The sequence below is a fragment of the Natator depressus genome, chromosome 3 (genome assembly GCF_965152275.1).
Source record: "Natator depressus isolate rNatDep1 chromosome 3, rNatDep2.hap1, whole genome shotgun sequence".
Taxonomy (NCBI): domain Eukaryota; kingdom Metazoa; phylum Chordata; order Testudines; family Cheloniidae; genus Natator; species Natator depressus.
The window spans coordinates 99,736,922-99,750,476 of NC_134236.1; the positions used below are offsets into that span (position 1 = coordinate 99,736,922).

The 13,555-nt window shown below is 40.5% G+C and overlaps 1 protein-coding gene across 3 annotated transcripts in view; it reads left to right on the plus strand.

Annotated features, from left to right (window-relative positions):
* L3MBTL3 (L3MBTL histone methyl-lysine binding protein 3) overlaps nucleotides 1-13,555 on the plus strand; it is a 148,964-nt gene that overhangs the window by 58,646 nt on the left and 76,763 nt on the right. For all 3 annotated transcript variants that reach the window (XM_074948407.1, XM_074948406.1, XM_074948408.1), the window contains exon 10: nucleotides 11,851-11,942. In XM_074948407.1, coding sequence (XP_074804508.1) covers nucleotides 11,851-11,942 — 92 coding nt within the window. The remainder of the gene's footprint in view (nucleotides 1-11,850; nucleotides 11,943-13,555) is intronic.

Here is a 13,555-nt window from a genome sequence, read left to right on the forward strand (position 1 = left end):
CATGATGGGAGCATGAAGAGACCAAACTAGCCCCAAAATAAAAGCAAAATACATAGGCTGCTATGGAATACTAGCATCTTTAGTGCCTTGTACGCTTTAAAGGCCTTGAACTTGTAAGCCCTTCAATAACTTACAATGGGTTGCCCAAAATGAGGGCTGAAGGCCAGCTATGGGTCCTCTAAATATGCCCCATGGCTGGCCATTATTATTTTGTTTATAAATCACCGTCAGCGTATATGGAGCTGTACAGACAGATAAAGATAGTGTCCCTGCCCCGAGGAGAGAGTTTGAGACAAAGACAACGAGAGGTGACAGATCTCAGTGGGGGAAATAAAGGATAAGGGTATCAGGCTGCAAAATAACAACATGCAGTATTTTATCTGAGTGATGTGGACTGGTTGAAAATGTGCCGTTTGCTTGCTTACTTTTAATTTTAAATATCTAATTATTTTAATGTGGGAGGTGTAGGCTAGCCATGTATCCTCACAAGGCAGAATGCCTTCAAACACTTCCCTGGTTCAGCCACACTCCACACTGCCTTCCAACAATGCAACTTCTATGCTCTTTGGTTGTAATGTAGCCCTGAATAGTTAGTTTGTGTAAAATAGGTCATTTATTGAAACTATTTAAAATATTTCCCAAAAGCCATTCCTCCCTGCCGCTATCCTCTTGGAGTCATGGATTTCATGTGCTGAATGAATAGGTAGTTACATATCCAGTTTTTCAAATACTGTGTGTACTCAGTGGTGAGGTTTTGTCAGCTTGTCCCTTATAAATCCCTGGTTTTGGAGGCTTATTCATTTCTTAGTGATCAAATACTGCTGCTGGAGGAGAGCTGCTATACAAGATCTCATCCTCTGAGTCATATTTTTCCTGAAAAGTCATAAAAGTCATTTGTGGGGAAAATTTGTTCAGGTATTTTTTTGTTGGTTTTTATATTGATGTAACATGAAATGATTTTTTAAAATTAGTTTTGCATTGCTCTTAAGGCCTCATGTGGTGGCTAAACCTCCTTTTAACTGGGGGAAACTGCAGCCTATCATTAATACACCTCTGCATAACCATGTCTATTAGAAGGGGTTCATCAATATATAGTGCAGTGTGGTTCTGCTGTCCCCAAGACATCCCAGGTCTTTGGGATAACAGGATTGTGCTACTGCATTCCTCTCCAGAGCTAGCAAATACATTCTGGGCTCTTCCCTTGGGCTGGCTTGTTTCATTCCACCCTAGGATTGCTTCTCTTCCTGTCATATGGTCCTCTGGATCTCTTCTCTTCCTGGCTAGATGAGTTCACTCCTTTCCAAACCTTCTCCTGAATAAGACTGTTAACTAATTCTGATATGCTCTTACTTCCCTGTAAGAGTTTGCCCTAATTCACAGCAGTTGCTAGGCTAAACTTAGCTTAAGGTGATGCTGTGGAGCAGGTAATTATTCCCCATTCACAAGGGAGCTGAATATGCTGCTTCAATAGCACTGATAGCCTCTGCTGGCTCTCGTAGCAAAGGAACATGACATGAAATTGAACCTGCACCATTCCATGTGATTGTGTAAATGTAGTGCACGTTTCTAAAGGAGCTGAAGGTTGTTACTGCTGTCGCATTGTAGGGTCTCTCTGTGTGTCAGTGACAGTAGTTCTCATAATACAAAAAAGTACTATAACCCCTTTCTGGAATATGAATAGACCCAGACAAAAGGCCCCCCTTTTTTTCCTGAGGTGAAAGAGATCCACGTTAGGCTTGATTATGGTCTCATTCACACTAGTTTTACCACTGCATAATTCTTTTGACTTCAGCGGAGGTACTCCTGATCTATACTGGTGTGAGATCGGTTGGGTCCACAGCCTTGTCACAGTTTGAGTCAATGCTTTTGCATACCTTAGCCCAGCCTTTCCTTGTTTTCTTTTTATGGACTTTCATCTGCTGCAGCCACTTTTATAACCCTTCCTTGTAGGATTCCATCCAAATTTTAGAAAACATACTGTAATGAAAGCATCTAACCTTGCAGACCTTGGCTGCATCTGGACAGCCCTAGTCCTAATTCTAGGACTTCCTGGGACTCAGATGGTCATAGTCATAGAGTTTAAGACTGGTAGTTGGGTTCCTGTGGCCTGCTATCTTTGTTGCCATGGAGATGGAAGGCACACTGCAAAGACTGACATGGACTGAGAATAAACTGTTCATTCCACTTTATTAAAGGTACAAATATGCAGCAGCAGACATAAATAACAGCATACCCCAAAGCCCACTTTACTCGGCACTCCTATGTATCCCAGACCGCCAACACCAGCCAGCACCCGTACACTAAACCTGACAACTGAAATTAGACCAAAGTGTTACAGCCACCGCAATGGCAGGGAAATTATTAAATGAGAGAGACCCAGATCAACCTGGCAATATAGCTATTCTCCGTCAGATGCCAAACATGGAAAAATCATTTAAAAAAAACACTTCTTTTTAATACATGCAGGAACTATCCTAGAGATTCTTCCTACATCTGGCAGAACTTTGATTTTTGCAAAGGCCCTGATGACCTTGTAAAGAGAGTCAGACAGACATTTTTAATTTTACATACCATCAATAGTTCTACTGACTATTGTGGGACCAATCTCAGTGCACAGGGATAAGTATTTGTGTACATCTTTTGAGAATCAGGGCCCTAGAAAGTAGAGTGAAAGAAACAGTCTTTTATAACATTTTGTCTAGCCCAAGGATTCCAAAGTGGTGTTGCGATTTTTTTCAGTGTTAAGCCTTTTCATCATAGGCAGCACACTGTGAGGTTTCTGGAGCCCATGCATATACTGTGAGAACCTTTTCTGATATCCATTGTTATGAAAGACATGCAAAAAGAATATTCAGGAATTTCTGTTTATAAGAGGTAGAATTATAGTTGGGAGGATTGACCAGTGAAGATGTTTCATTTTATCCCAATAGTTCATCCACAATTTATTGTGTATTTTCGCAGTATTTGTGTAGTTCTACAACATTCCAAAGTATATACAAAAAAGAAAAGGAGTACTTGTGGCACCTTAGAGACTAACAAATTTATTCGAGCATAAGCTTTCGTGAGCTACAGCTCACTACAAGATTTTCAAGTGGAAATCTTGAGAGGGTAAAAACCTTAGGGAGGCACAACATGCCAGAAGTACATGAAGTGAGAACACAGCAAAGTTGGGCAAGTGGCCATGGTTCCATATCCATAGCTGCATTTACTGTGGGAGGCAGTGTGAGTGGGTAAAGTAGTATCCCACACTAGGACAGCATTGCAAGGAATGTGGTAAGTTGAACTATTTTAGCAGTGTGTGCAAGAGCAGAAGCAGCTCTCAGAAAGATTGAATCAGACTTGTACATGAAGGGGATGGCACATCAGACAACGGTGATGACTTATGTTTCTGTCATTGAGTCAGAGAGAATATCAGGTTCAGGCTGTTGGGACAGGAAAGCAACAAGGGACAATACCAATCTTCTGTGAATGGAACAATGTTAAATGGGAAAAGCCTTGTGCAATTTCAGTTGGATAGTGGTACCTCCTGCAGTGTGACTCCTCAGGGTGAACTGGAGTTTAACACACCATTACAAAAAGCAGTTGCAAGCCAATAATGTACAGTGAGAGCATAATGCAGCCCAGAGGAAAATATGATCTCATAGTAACTAATCTGAAAAATAACAGATGGTACCAACTAAAGTTTGTGCTGGAGGATAGTAAGCACAGCAACCTCCTCTTGATGAATACAGTCATATAACCCATGCACCTGGTCAGGGTGCAGCATCAGAATTTTATAGTTGCCATGCAGAAAGCAAAAATGGGAGTCCCACAGACAATGGAGGCAATTTTAAAAGCACATGGGGATGTTTTCAAAGATGAGTGCATCAAAGGATGTGTGCATCAGAGTGGAATCTATGTGCTTATCATGAAAGAAAATTCCAGTGACACTGTGTAATCGAGTACTCAAGGAACTTGAAAGTCTGCAGAGCAGGGGTTTCAGAGCATCTCTTGAGGCCAGAACAGCCTGAGTAAGCAGCATGGTAGTAAAGAAGCCATCAAGCAAATTACACATCTGCACAGACCCGAAGCCACTGAGCAGGGCATTGAAAAGTCACCATATCCACTGGCCACAGTTGATGACATCTTGCCAGAACTTTCCAGAACCGAATCTTTACAGTCTGTGATGTGATGAACAGGTTTTGGCACATAAGTCCTATAGGAAAAGGGGAAGAGTTAATGGAGATTACACCAAATATGAGCCCCAGGAGGATACAGGATGGGTTAAAGAGGATTACAAGGGAGAATAGGAATGGAAAAAACTTGCAGCCAGAGGGAACAGGGGATAGACTGGAGAATAGCACCGTCACTAGGAAAAGGCAGGTCTGTGTGATTGGGGACTCCTTACTGAGAAGAATAGATAGGCCTGTAACCAGAGCTGATGGATGCCTTCAGCAAGTAGTTGCTGAACCGACTAGAGGGGATGCCATTTTAGATTTGGTTTTGGTGAGTAGTGAGGACCTCATAGAAGAAATGGGTTGTAGGGGATAGTCTTGGCTCAAGTGATCATGAGCTAATTCAGTTCAAACTGAACGGAAGGATTAACAAAAATAAATCTGCAACTAGGGTTTTTGATTTCAAAAGGGCTGACTTTCAAAAATTAAGGAAATTAGTTAGGGAAGTGGATTGGACTGAAGAATTTATAGATCTAAAGGTAGAGGAGGCCTGGGATTATTTTAAAGCAAAGCTGCAGAAACTATCGGAAGCCTGCATCCCAAGAAAGGGGAAAAAATTCATAGGCAGGAGTTGTAGACCAAGCTGGATGAGCAAGCATCTTAGAGAGGTGATTAAGAAAAAGCAGTAAGCATACAGGGAGTGGAAGAAGGGAGGGATCAGCAAGGAAAGCTACCTTATTGAGGTCAGAACATGTAGGGATAAAGTGAGACAGGCTAAAAGTCAAATAGAGTTGGACCTTGCAAAGGGAATTAAAACCAATAGTAAAAGGTTCTATAGTCATATAAATAAGAAGAAAACAAAGAAAGAAGAAGTGGGACCGCTAAACACGGAGGATGGAGTGGAGGTCAAGGATAATCTAGGCATGGCCCAGTATCTAAACAAATACTTTGCCTCAGTCTTTAATAAGACTAAAGAGGATCTTAGGGATAATGGTAGCATGACAAATGGGAATGAGAATATAGAGGTAGACATTACCATATTTGAGGTAGAAGCGAAACTCAGACAGCTTAATGGGACTAAATCGGGGGGCCCACATAATCTTCATCCAAGAATATTAAAGGAATTGGCACATGAAATTGCAAGCCCATTAGCAAGAATTTTTAATGAATCTGTAAACTCAGGGGTTGTACCGTATGATTGGAGAATTGCTAACATAGTTCCTATTTTTAAGAAAGGGAAAAAAAGTGATCCGGGTAATTATAGACCTGTTAGTTTGACATCTGTAGTATGCAAGGTCTTGGAAAAAATTCTGAAGGAGAAGGTAGTTAAGGACATTGAAGTCAATGGTAAATGGGACAAAATACAAAATGGTTTTACAAAAGGTAGATCGTGCCAAACCAACCTGATCTCCTTCTTTGAGAAAGTAACAGATTTTTTAGACAAAGGAAACGCAGTGGATCTAATTTACCTAGATTTCAGTAAGGCGTTTGATACCGTGCCACATGGGGAATTATTAGTTAAATTGGATAAGATGGGGATCAATAGGAAAATTGAAAGGTGGATAAGGAATTGGTTAAAGGGGAGACTACAGCGGGTCCTACTGAAAGGTGAACTGTCAGGCTGGAGGGAGGTTACCAGTGGAGTTCCTCAAGGATCGGTTTTGGGACCAATCTTATTTAATCTTTTTATTACTGATCTTGGCACAAAAAGTGGGAGTGTGCTAATAAAGTTTGCGGATGATACAAAGCTGGGAGATATTGCCAATTTAGAGAAGGACAGGGATATCCTACAGGAGGATCTGGATGACCTTGTAAACTGGAGTAATAATAATAGGATGAAATTTAATAGTGAGAAGTGTAAGGTTATGCATTTAGGGATTAATAACAAGAATTTTAGTTATAAGCTAGGGACACATCAATTAGAAGTAACGGAGGAGGAAAAGGACCATGGAGTACTGGTTGATCATAGGATGACTATGAGCTGCCAATGTGATATGGCCGTGAAAAAAGCTAATGCGGTCTTGGGATGCATCAGGAGAGGTATTTCCAGTAGAGGTAAGGAGGTTTTAGTACTGTTATACAAGGCACTGGTGAGACCTCACCTGGAATACTGTGTACAGTTCTGGTCTCCCATGTTTAAGAAGGATGAATTCAAACTGGAACAGGTACAGAGAAGGGCTACTAGGATGATCCGAGGAATGGAAAACTTGTCTTATGAAAGGAGACTCAAGGAGCTTGGCTTGTTTAGCCTAACTAAAAGAAGGTTGAGGGGAGATATGATTGCTCTCTAAAAATATATCAGAGGAAGAAATACTGGAGAGGGAGAGGAATTATTTAAGCTCAGTACCAATGTGGACACAAGAACAAATGGATATAAACTGGCCACCAGGAAATTTAGACTAGAAATTAGATGAAGGTTTCTAACCATCAGAGGAGTGAAGTTTTGGAATAGTCTTCCAAGGGAAGCAGTGGGGGCAAAAGATCTATCTGACTTTAAGATTAAACTCGATAAGTTTATGGAGGAGATGGTATGATGGGATAACATGGTTTTGGTAATTAAATATTCATGGTAAATAGGCCCAATGGCCTGTGATGGGATATTAGATGGGGTGGGATCCGAGTTACCCAGGAAAGAATTTTCTGTAGTATCTGGCTGATGAGTCTTGCCCATATGCTCAGGGTTTAGCTGATCGCCATATTTGGGGTCGGGAAGGAATTTTCCTCCAGGGCAGATTGGAAGAGGCCCTGGAGGTTTTTCGCCTTCCTCTGTAGCATGGGGCACGGGTCGCTTGCTGGAGGATTCTCTGCTCCTTGAAGTCTTTTAACTATGATTTGAGGACTTCAATAGCACAGATACAGGTGTGAGGTTTTTTTTGTAGGAGTGGTGGGTGAAATTCTGTGGCCTGCCTTGTGCAGGAGGTCAGACTAGATGATCATAATGGTCCCTTCTGACCTAAATATCTATGAATCTATGAAAGTCAGAATAAAATGTCCAGCATGCTGACAACCCTTGCATCACCATTTGGTTGCTACAGCTGACTATGCATGTCAGTGGGCATAAGCCCAGCACAGGAGGTGTGCCAGAAAAGACTCCCCCAGGTGCAGGAAGGATTGCCTGGAGTGAAAATAATTTGAGATGATATCTTCACTGTAGATGAAAGGAGCAACAATACAAAAACTGAATGAGACCATGACCAAAAACTGCAAGCTTTTCTACAATGATGCAGGGACAAGAATATAAACCTAAACCCACAAAAAAATGTTAATCAGTGTGAGGTGACACACGTTGGACATCTGCTCACGCAAAGAGCCTGAAAGTAGACCAAGCAGAGACATGCCATCTCCAGTGGATGTGAATGGGGTCTACAGCACTCAATAAGAGTGATAATTTTTTTTGTCTAAGTTCTGTCCACACCTGGCTTCAGTAGCTCAGAAGGCAGCATGTTGAGTGGGATTGGGCAGGCCCCCAACAGCAAACATTTGACATGCTGAAACAAATGATAATATATGCCTCTGTCCTTAAGTACTACCAGCCAGGAGAGCCACTGACACCCCAGTGTGATGCATTGAAACAAGGATTAGGTGTAGCTCTTTTGCAGGAGCAGCCAGTTGCTTATGCCAACACCTCTGGTTAAAGGAACATGGGGTGAGGGGTCTGGGGGGCATCTGTTTGTTTTCAGTGTTTATATTAAAATGTTTGTAAAATTGGGAAGATGCATCATTATCAGTGGAACTGGAGGGATTGTTGTTGATGGGACACCAAGAAAATAGGGAATGCAGGAAGTTAGGATGGAAGCAACTCAGAACATGGACAGAGCAGTGCCCAGGGTTTAAAACAGTTCCTATTGTTCAACTTAACCTGCATTCATCTTCACTCTTTGCAAATGCAACAGGGAACACCCATTTTGAAAACTGTCAGGCATGGGGGGGCCTAATATGAAAATTCACAGTGAAGACAGAATTTCCCCCTTCTGATTCTTTATTGTGAAAATTAAATTATGCAAAGGTGTAATGTTTGTGTTATAAAACAAAATAAACCAGTGTTACTAAGCCAACCTAAACGAAAACAGCTACGGTAACAGTGTTTAAAAATTAAGTCTCATATATGCTATCGCCCTTTCTAAAGACTATATTAAAGCAATATATGTGATATATTTTCAGATTTAAAGTACATTTAGTAAATAGCCCTAATGATGTAATTTCAAACAAACTTGGTAATGCAATTTCAGCAAGAGATGATTAAAAACAAGAAAATTCACATAACAAAAATGTTCAAATAATCACTGAGGGCTGAAAACAAACCTGTAAAAAGAAGAAAAGTTTTAGAGTATTATAATTATTATAGTAAGATATTGGAGTCTAGTTTTTAGTTAATGAGTTGGACACTTTCTGATAATACTGATGTGAGTTGTGTGTGTATGTTGACTGGAAAGTGATTAAGCCAGTGGCATTATTTATTAAGCACTATGGAGTACCCACTGTAGGCAAAATAAAGTCTTGTGTTTTTGTGGCCCCCCTGAGGGGTAATTTGGACAGCTGGTTTGCATATAGGAGTGCGCCTACAGCTCTTCTGCTCAAGCCAAGAGGCCCCTATGAACCCTGTGACGGGTTGGCTCACAGAAACCCCCTTGGGGCTGCCAACTGATGTGCCAAGACTACTTCTGCCCCTGCTTTCCCCGCCAGCTTGGGACTCCAGCATCCTGTCTTGTTGAGCCAGACACGCCAGTCTGCTCTAACACAGATTCAGGGTCTGAACCACATGCCCCAAAGCTGCAGACTTAACTGAAAGCAGCTTAAGAAATGTTCCTGTCTTTGACACTCAGATCCAACTCCCAGTGGGGTCCAAACCCCAAATAAATCCGTTTTACCCTGAATAAAGCTTATAGAGGGTAAACTCATAAATTGTTCACCTTCTTTAACACTGATAGAGAGAAATATACAGCTGTTACCCCCCTCCCCCCCCCCCGGTATTAATAGATACTCTGGGTTAATTAATAAGTAAACAGTAATTTTATTAAATACAGAAAGTAGGATTTAAGTGGTTTCAAGTAGTAACAGACCGAACAAAGTGAATTACCAAGCAAAATAAAATAAAACACGCAAGTGTAAGTCTAGTTCAGTAATAAAACTGAATACAGATAAAAACCTCACCAGTTCCAGTAAGCTTCCTTTTACAGACTAGTCTCCTTCTAGTCTGGGCCCAGCAATCACTCATACCCCCTGTAGTTACTGTCTTTTGTTCCAGTTTCTTTCAGGTATCTTTGGGAGTGGAGAGGCTATCTCTTTAGCCAGCTGAAGACAAAATGGAGAGGTCTTCCAGGGGTTTAAATAGACTTTCTCTTGTGGGTGCAGACCCCCTCCTCTCTCCTATGCAAAGTCCAGCTCCAAGATGGAGTTTTGGAGTCCCATGGGCAAGTCACATGTCCATGCATGACTCCAAGGTAGCAGCCCTGGGTCACATGCTACCTTGAACGTCCTCAAGTAGACTTCTTATGTGGATTGGAGCATTCCAAGATCCATTGTCTCTTAAGCGCTTCTTGATTTGCACATTCCTTTCTCAAGAAGCTGACCAAATGCTTTACAAAGGTTACTTAAAAATCAAGCAGGTACACAGCCAGTATTCATAACTTTGATTACAAAATGATACATGCATACAAATAGGCTTAATAGATTCAGTAGATCATAACCTTTACAGAGATATGTTATATGGCATATGTAGCATAAAACATTTTCTAGTTATGTCATATATACATTCATAAGCGTATTTCCATAAAGCCTTATGGGGAGCACCGTCACAAACCCAGAGAAGGGGGCTTAGTTGTATTTGTTTTTTGCAGTTAATTTAATTTTAGCTAATATTTACATTTAAAACTGTGAGGGGAGGGCAGGCTAAAAGGAAGAAGGGGCTGCTCAATAATTTTCTTATGATGCCTCACAAAATAAGAGGGTCCCAAAAGGTTAAAGCCAATTATTTTCTCCTGGTATGTTTTAAATAGCACTCAGAAGGGGGATATATTGTGTGGTAAATGATTGACAGTATGGTTAAGCTTGGTTTATAGATCTGTAACATCTATGCCAGGAGTAGTCAATATGGGGACTATGGGCCAAATCCCGACCACCAGATGCTTTTGAACAGACCCCAAAATCTTTTTATTTACCTGTTATCATTATTGTTATTTTTTTTAATTATTGTCTTTGAAGTCTGGACCTTAATTATACCTTAACCAAGAAATGTGGACGTTAACAGAAAATAATTGACTCTCCCTGACTTTTATGCAGTATCTTGAAATGGCTTTATATGACTATACAACAGGGAAACAAAGGAAGACCTGTAACTATGCATACTAGTAATCTTTGTTGCCTTTTTTTAGTGACCAGGAATATGAATAGTTAGACTTTTCCCATGAGCTACATTATTTTCTGTAAATTTTCTTCTAAAAGAAACAGAGTGAAAAAGGGGAAATTATACTAAGAAATGTTTGTTGAAACACAGAAGCAAAACAAAATAGCTACATTCTTGGGAAAATTGTGGTTGTCTGTACTGATAAACAGTGTACAATGTTCATGTTCTGATAATTGCTTGTTTCCTTAAAACATTTTTGTCAGTATTAGAGTAACAGCTACTGGGCTCAACCAAAACTCAGGCCTCATTGTACCAAAGTGGTTTTTTTTTTATATATACACATAGTAAGAGACAGTCTCAGTCCTAAAGAGCTTATGATACAAATAGACACTGCAAATAGACACTGTGGAAGAAAGAACATAAGAATGGCCATACTGGGTCAGACCAAAGGTCCATCCAGCCCAGTATCCTGTCTACCAACTGTGGCCAGTGCCAGGTGCACCAGAGGGAGTGAACCTAACTGCTAATGATCTAGTGATCTCTCTCCTGCCATCCTTCTCCACCCTCTGACATACAGAGGCTAGGGACACCATTCCTTACCCATCCTGGCTAATAGCCATTAATGGACTTAACCTCCATGAATTTATCCAGTTCTCTTTTAAACCTTGTTATAAAAGAGAACTGGATTGGAGGAGGTAGTATTATCCCTATTTTGCTTATAGGGAATAGAGGCACAGAGAAAGTTTGCCTCAGGTCACCCATGGAATCTGGGGGAGAACTAGGAATTGAACCCAAATCTCCTGAGTCCCAATCCAGAGCCTGAGCCACAAGACCATCTTTCCTCCTATATGAAGATTGGGAACAGTCAAAACTTCAGTCCTGGAAAAAGACGAGAAGCCGATCAACTTCAGATCAGGAGGAAAAATAGACATTCAGGCCATCATATTTTGTTCAGATACTAAAAAGAAAGCTGGTCATTGTGATAAATAAGCTTCGCTAACTGGTAGCAGGGAAGGATTAGTTATTCCTCTCTGAATTACCAGGTGCCAAATAAAAATAGAAATAATTGAAATCATCGGCGTTAAGTTGGGATAAAACTGGCGTAATGTAGCAGAGAAACAGGCCCTAAATATTAAGTTTTACTATAGAAGATACTTATATTATTGTGTGAAATTTAAATGATTTTAAGTTCTTTAATTTTTTCCATTTGTGAAATTCTGGAATTGAATGATTTGGGACTAGATGAAAAATGTATTGCTGAAAAAATTATTTTATGGAAAATTATAATTGCCATAATCAACCCTGTGTCTCATGCATATTTTCTTCTCTCTCACTTTCGTGGAAACCTTTTAGGATACGAAGAAGAGGAATTTAACTGGCCCTCATATCTTAAAACATGTAAGGCTCAAGCTGCTCCTAAATCTTTGTTTGAAAACCAGAACACGGTAAGTATTCTTCATTTGCTGCTTCTTCATTGCTGTAGAACATTGCTAGCCGGTTCATTTGTATCATTTCAGTGACGGGACACTTTGGAAATCCTGTAAATAATTTTTTCCTTAAGGTTTGATAAATGATTATTCTGTATTAAAATTCACCTCTGAAGTACACATGAATTAAATTAATATATATTATAAACATCAAAAAAATTGTGTTAAAAGAACTTTAAGGTTGCAATGTCAAGCACTCAAAAGTTAGGAAATACTAGAAGTAAGGGTGCCTGTTTAACCTTAATTAAGCCCCCTTATGCATATGTATTCTGCTACAGTCCTTAGTTGTATGAGTAAACACTATTTTTTTTACAGGTCCTGCGCCTCATTCTGTGCACAGGATGAATGGTCCACCTTAAATTTGGTATTTCCTAACTTTTGAGTATTTGACTTCGCAATATTCACATTCTTTTAACATTTTTAAATGTGTATCCTACATTTTTTAAACTGAAAAAAACCCCAAAGTTTCATCATATGAAATAATTTCTTATATAACCCTTTTTTTATCAATAGACCTCAAATGCTTTATAATCTCTCAGTGTATTAATCCTTACAACACCCCTGTGAGAAAAGCATTATTATCCACAGATGGGGAGCTGAGCCACAGAGAGGTTAAGTGACTTGCCCAAGGGCTCACAAGAAGTCTGTGATAGAGCAGGTAATTGAACCTGGGTCTTCACATCCTAAGCCAGTCCCCTAACCACTGGATGATCCTTTCTCTCCACCTGAGCTAACAGAGTAGCTGGTAGCAGTGGAAGGCTGTTAGCATCTGTGTGGATCTGCCACTAGAGGGGGATGAGATACACACAACAAAGGAGTGTTGAGACTCAGGAATAATGGGTTAAATTCTAGGTTCTGTAGGGGAGTGGGTCTAGTGGCTATAGACCCTTCTGCCTCTGTCATCCCACCTGCTGCTTCTATCCTCCCAGATCCTGCCTGTCCCCTCCCATCACTGACTGACTCCTGCTCCCCTCCAAACCTTCCTCCCCCAGGCCCTTCCACTACATCCCTGTTCCCTTGTCTCTGCTCCTTGTCCTCTTCCAGTCTCTCCCTGTCTCCTTCTGCTCCTACCCCTCAGCTCCTCTCCATCCCCGGCTGCTATCCACTTTGGCTTCTGCTCCTGGCCTCAATTCTTGTGCATATTTTCCCGTGAATCCTCCCTAAATTTTATAAGCTTGTTTATACTTTTGTGGCAGCACTGGATTTAAGCCTGCTTCTCTCCTTCTCAGACTAAGAATATTGACCAAAACATGGAATAACTTTTAATCTTTATTAGGCATAAGCAACAGTTTCTCTTGGCTGGTTTTTAATCTTCCTTTTATCCAACTTTTTACCCAGTTTGGCGATCCTGTCTGTATCATGAACTGGCATCATACAATTTTTATCATTTTATGGGACTAGGAGAAAGCTGTCAGAGGTAGTGTCTGATGAGGCAGAGTCAAAACCAAAGTCTACAAATTTTGTAGCATGGTCAAAAAATTTTGGTTCACAAACCATGATCTCAGAGTCTGTGTCTATGTTTGAGCATCTTTCATGTAAGCTAATTGGGCTGTTGCTGCATTGTTGGCCAG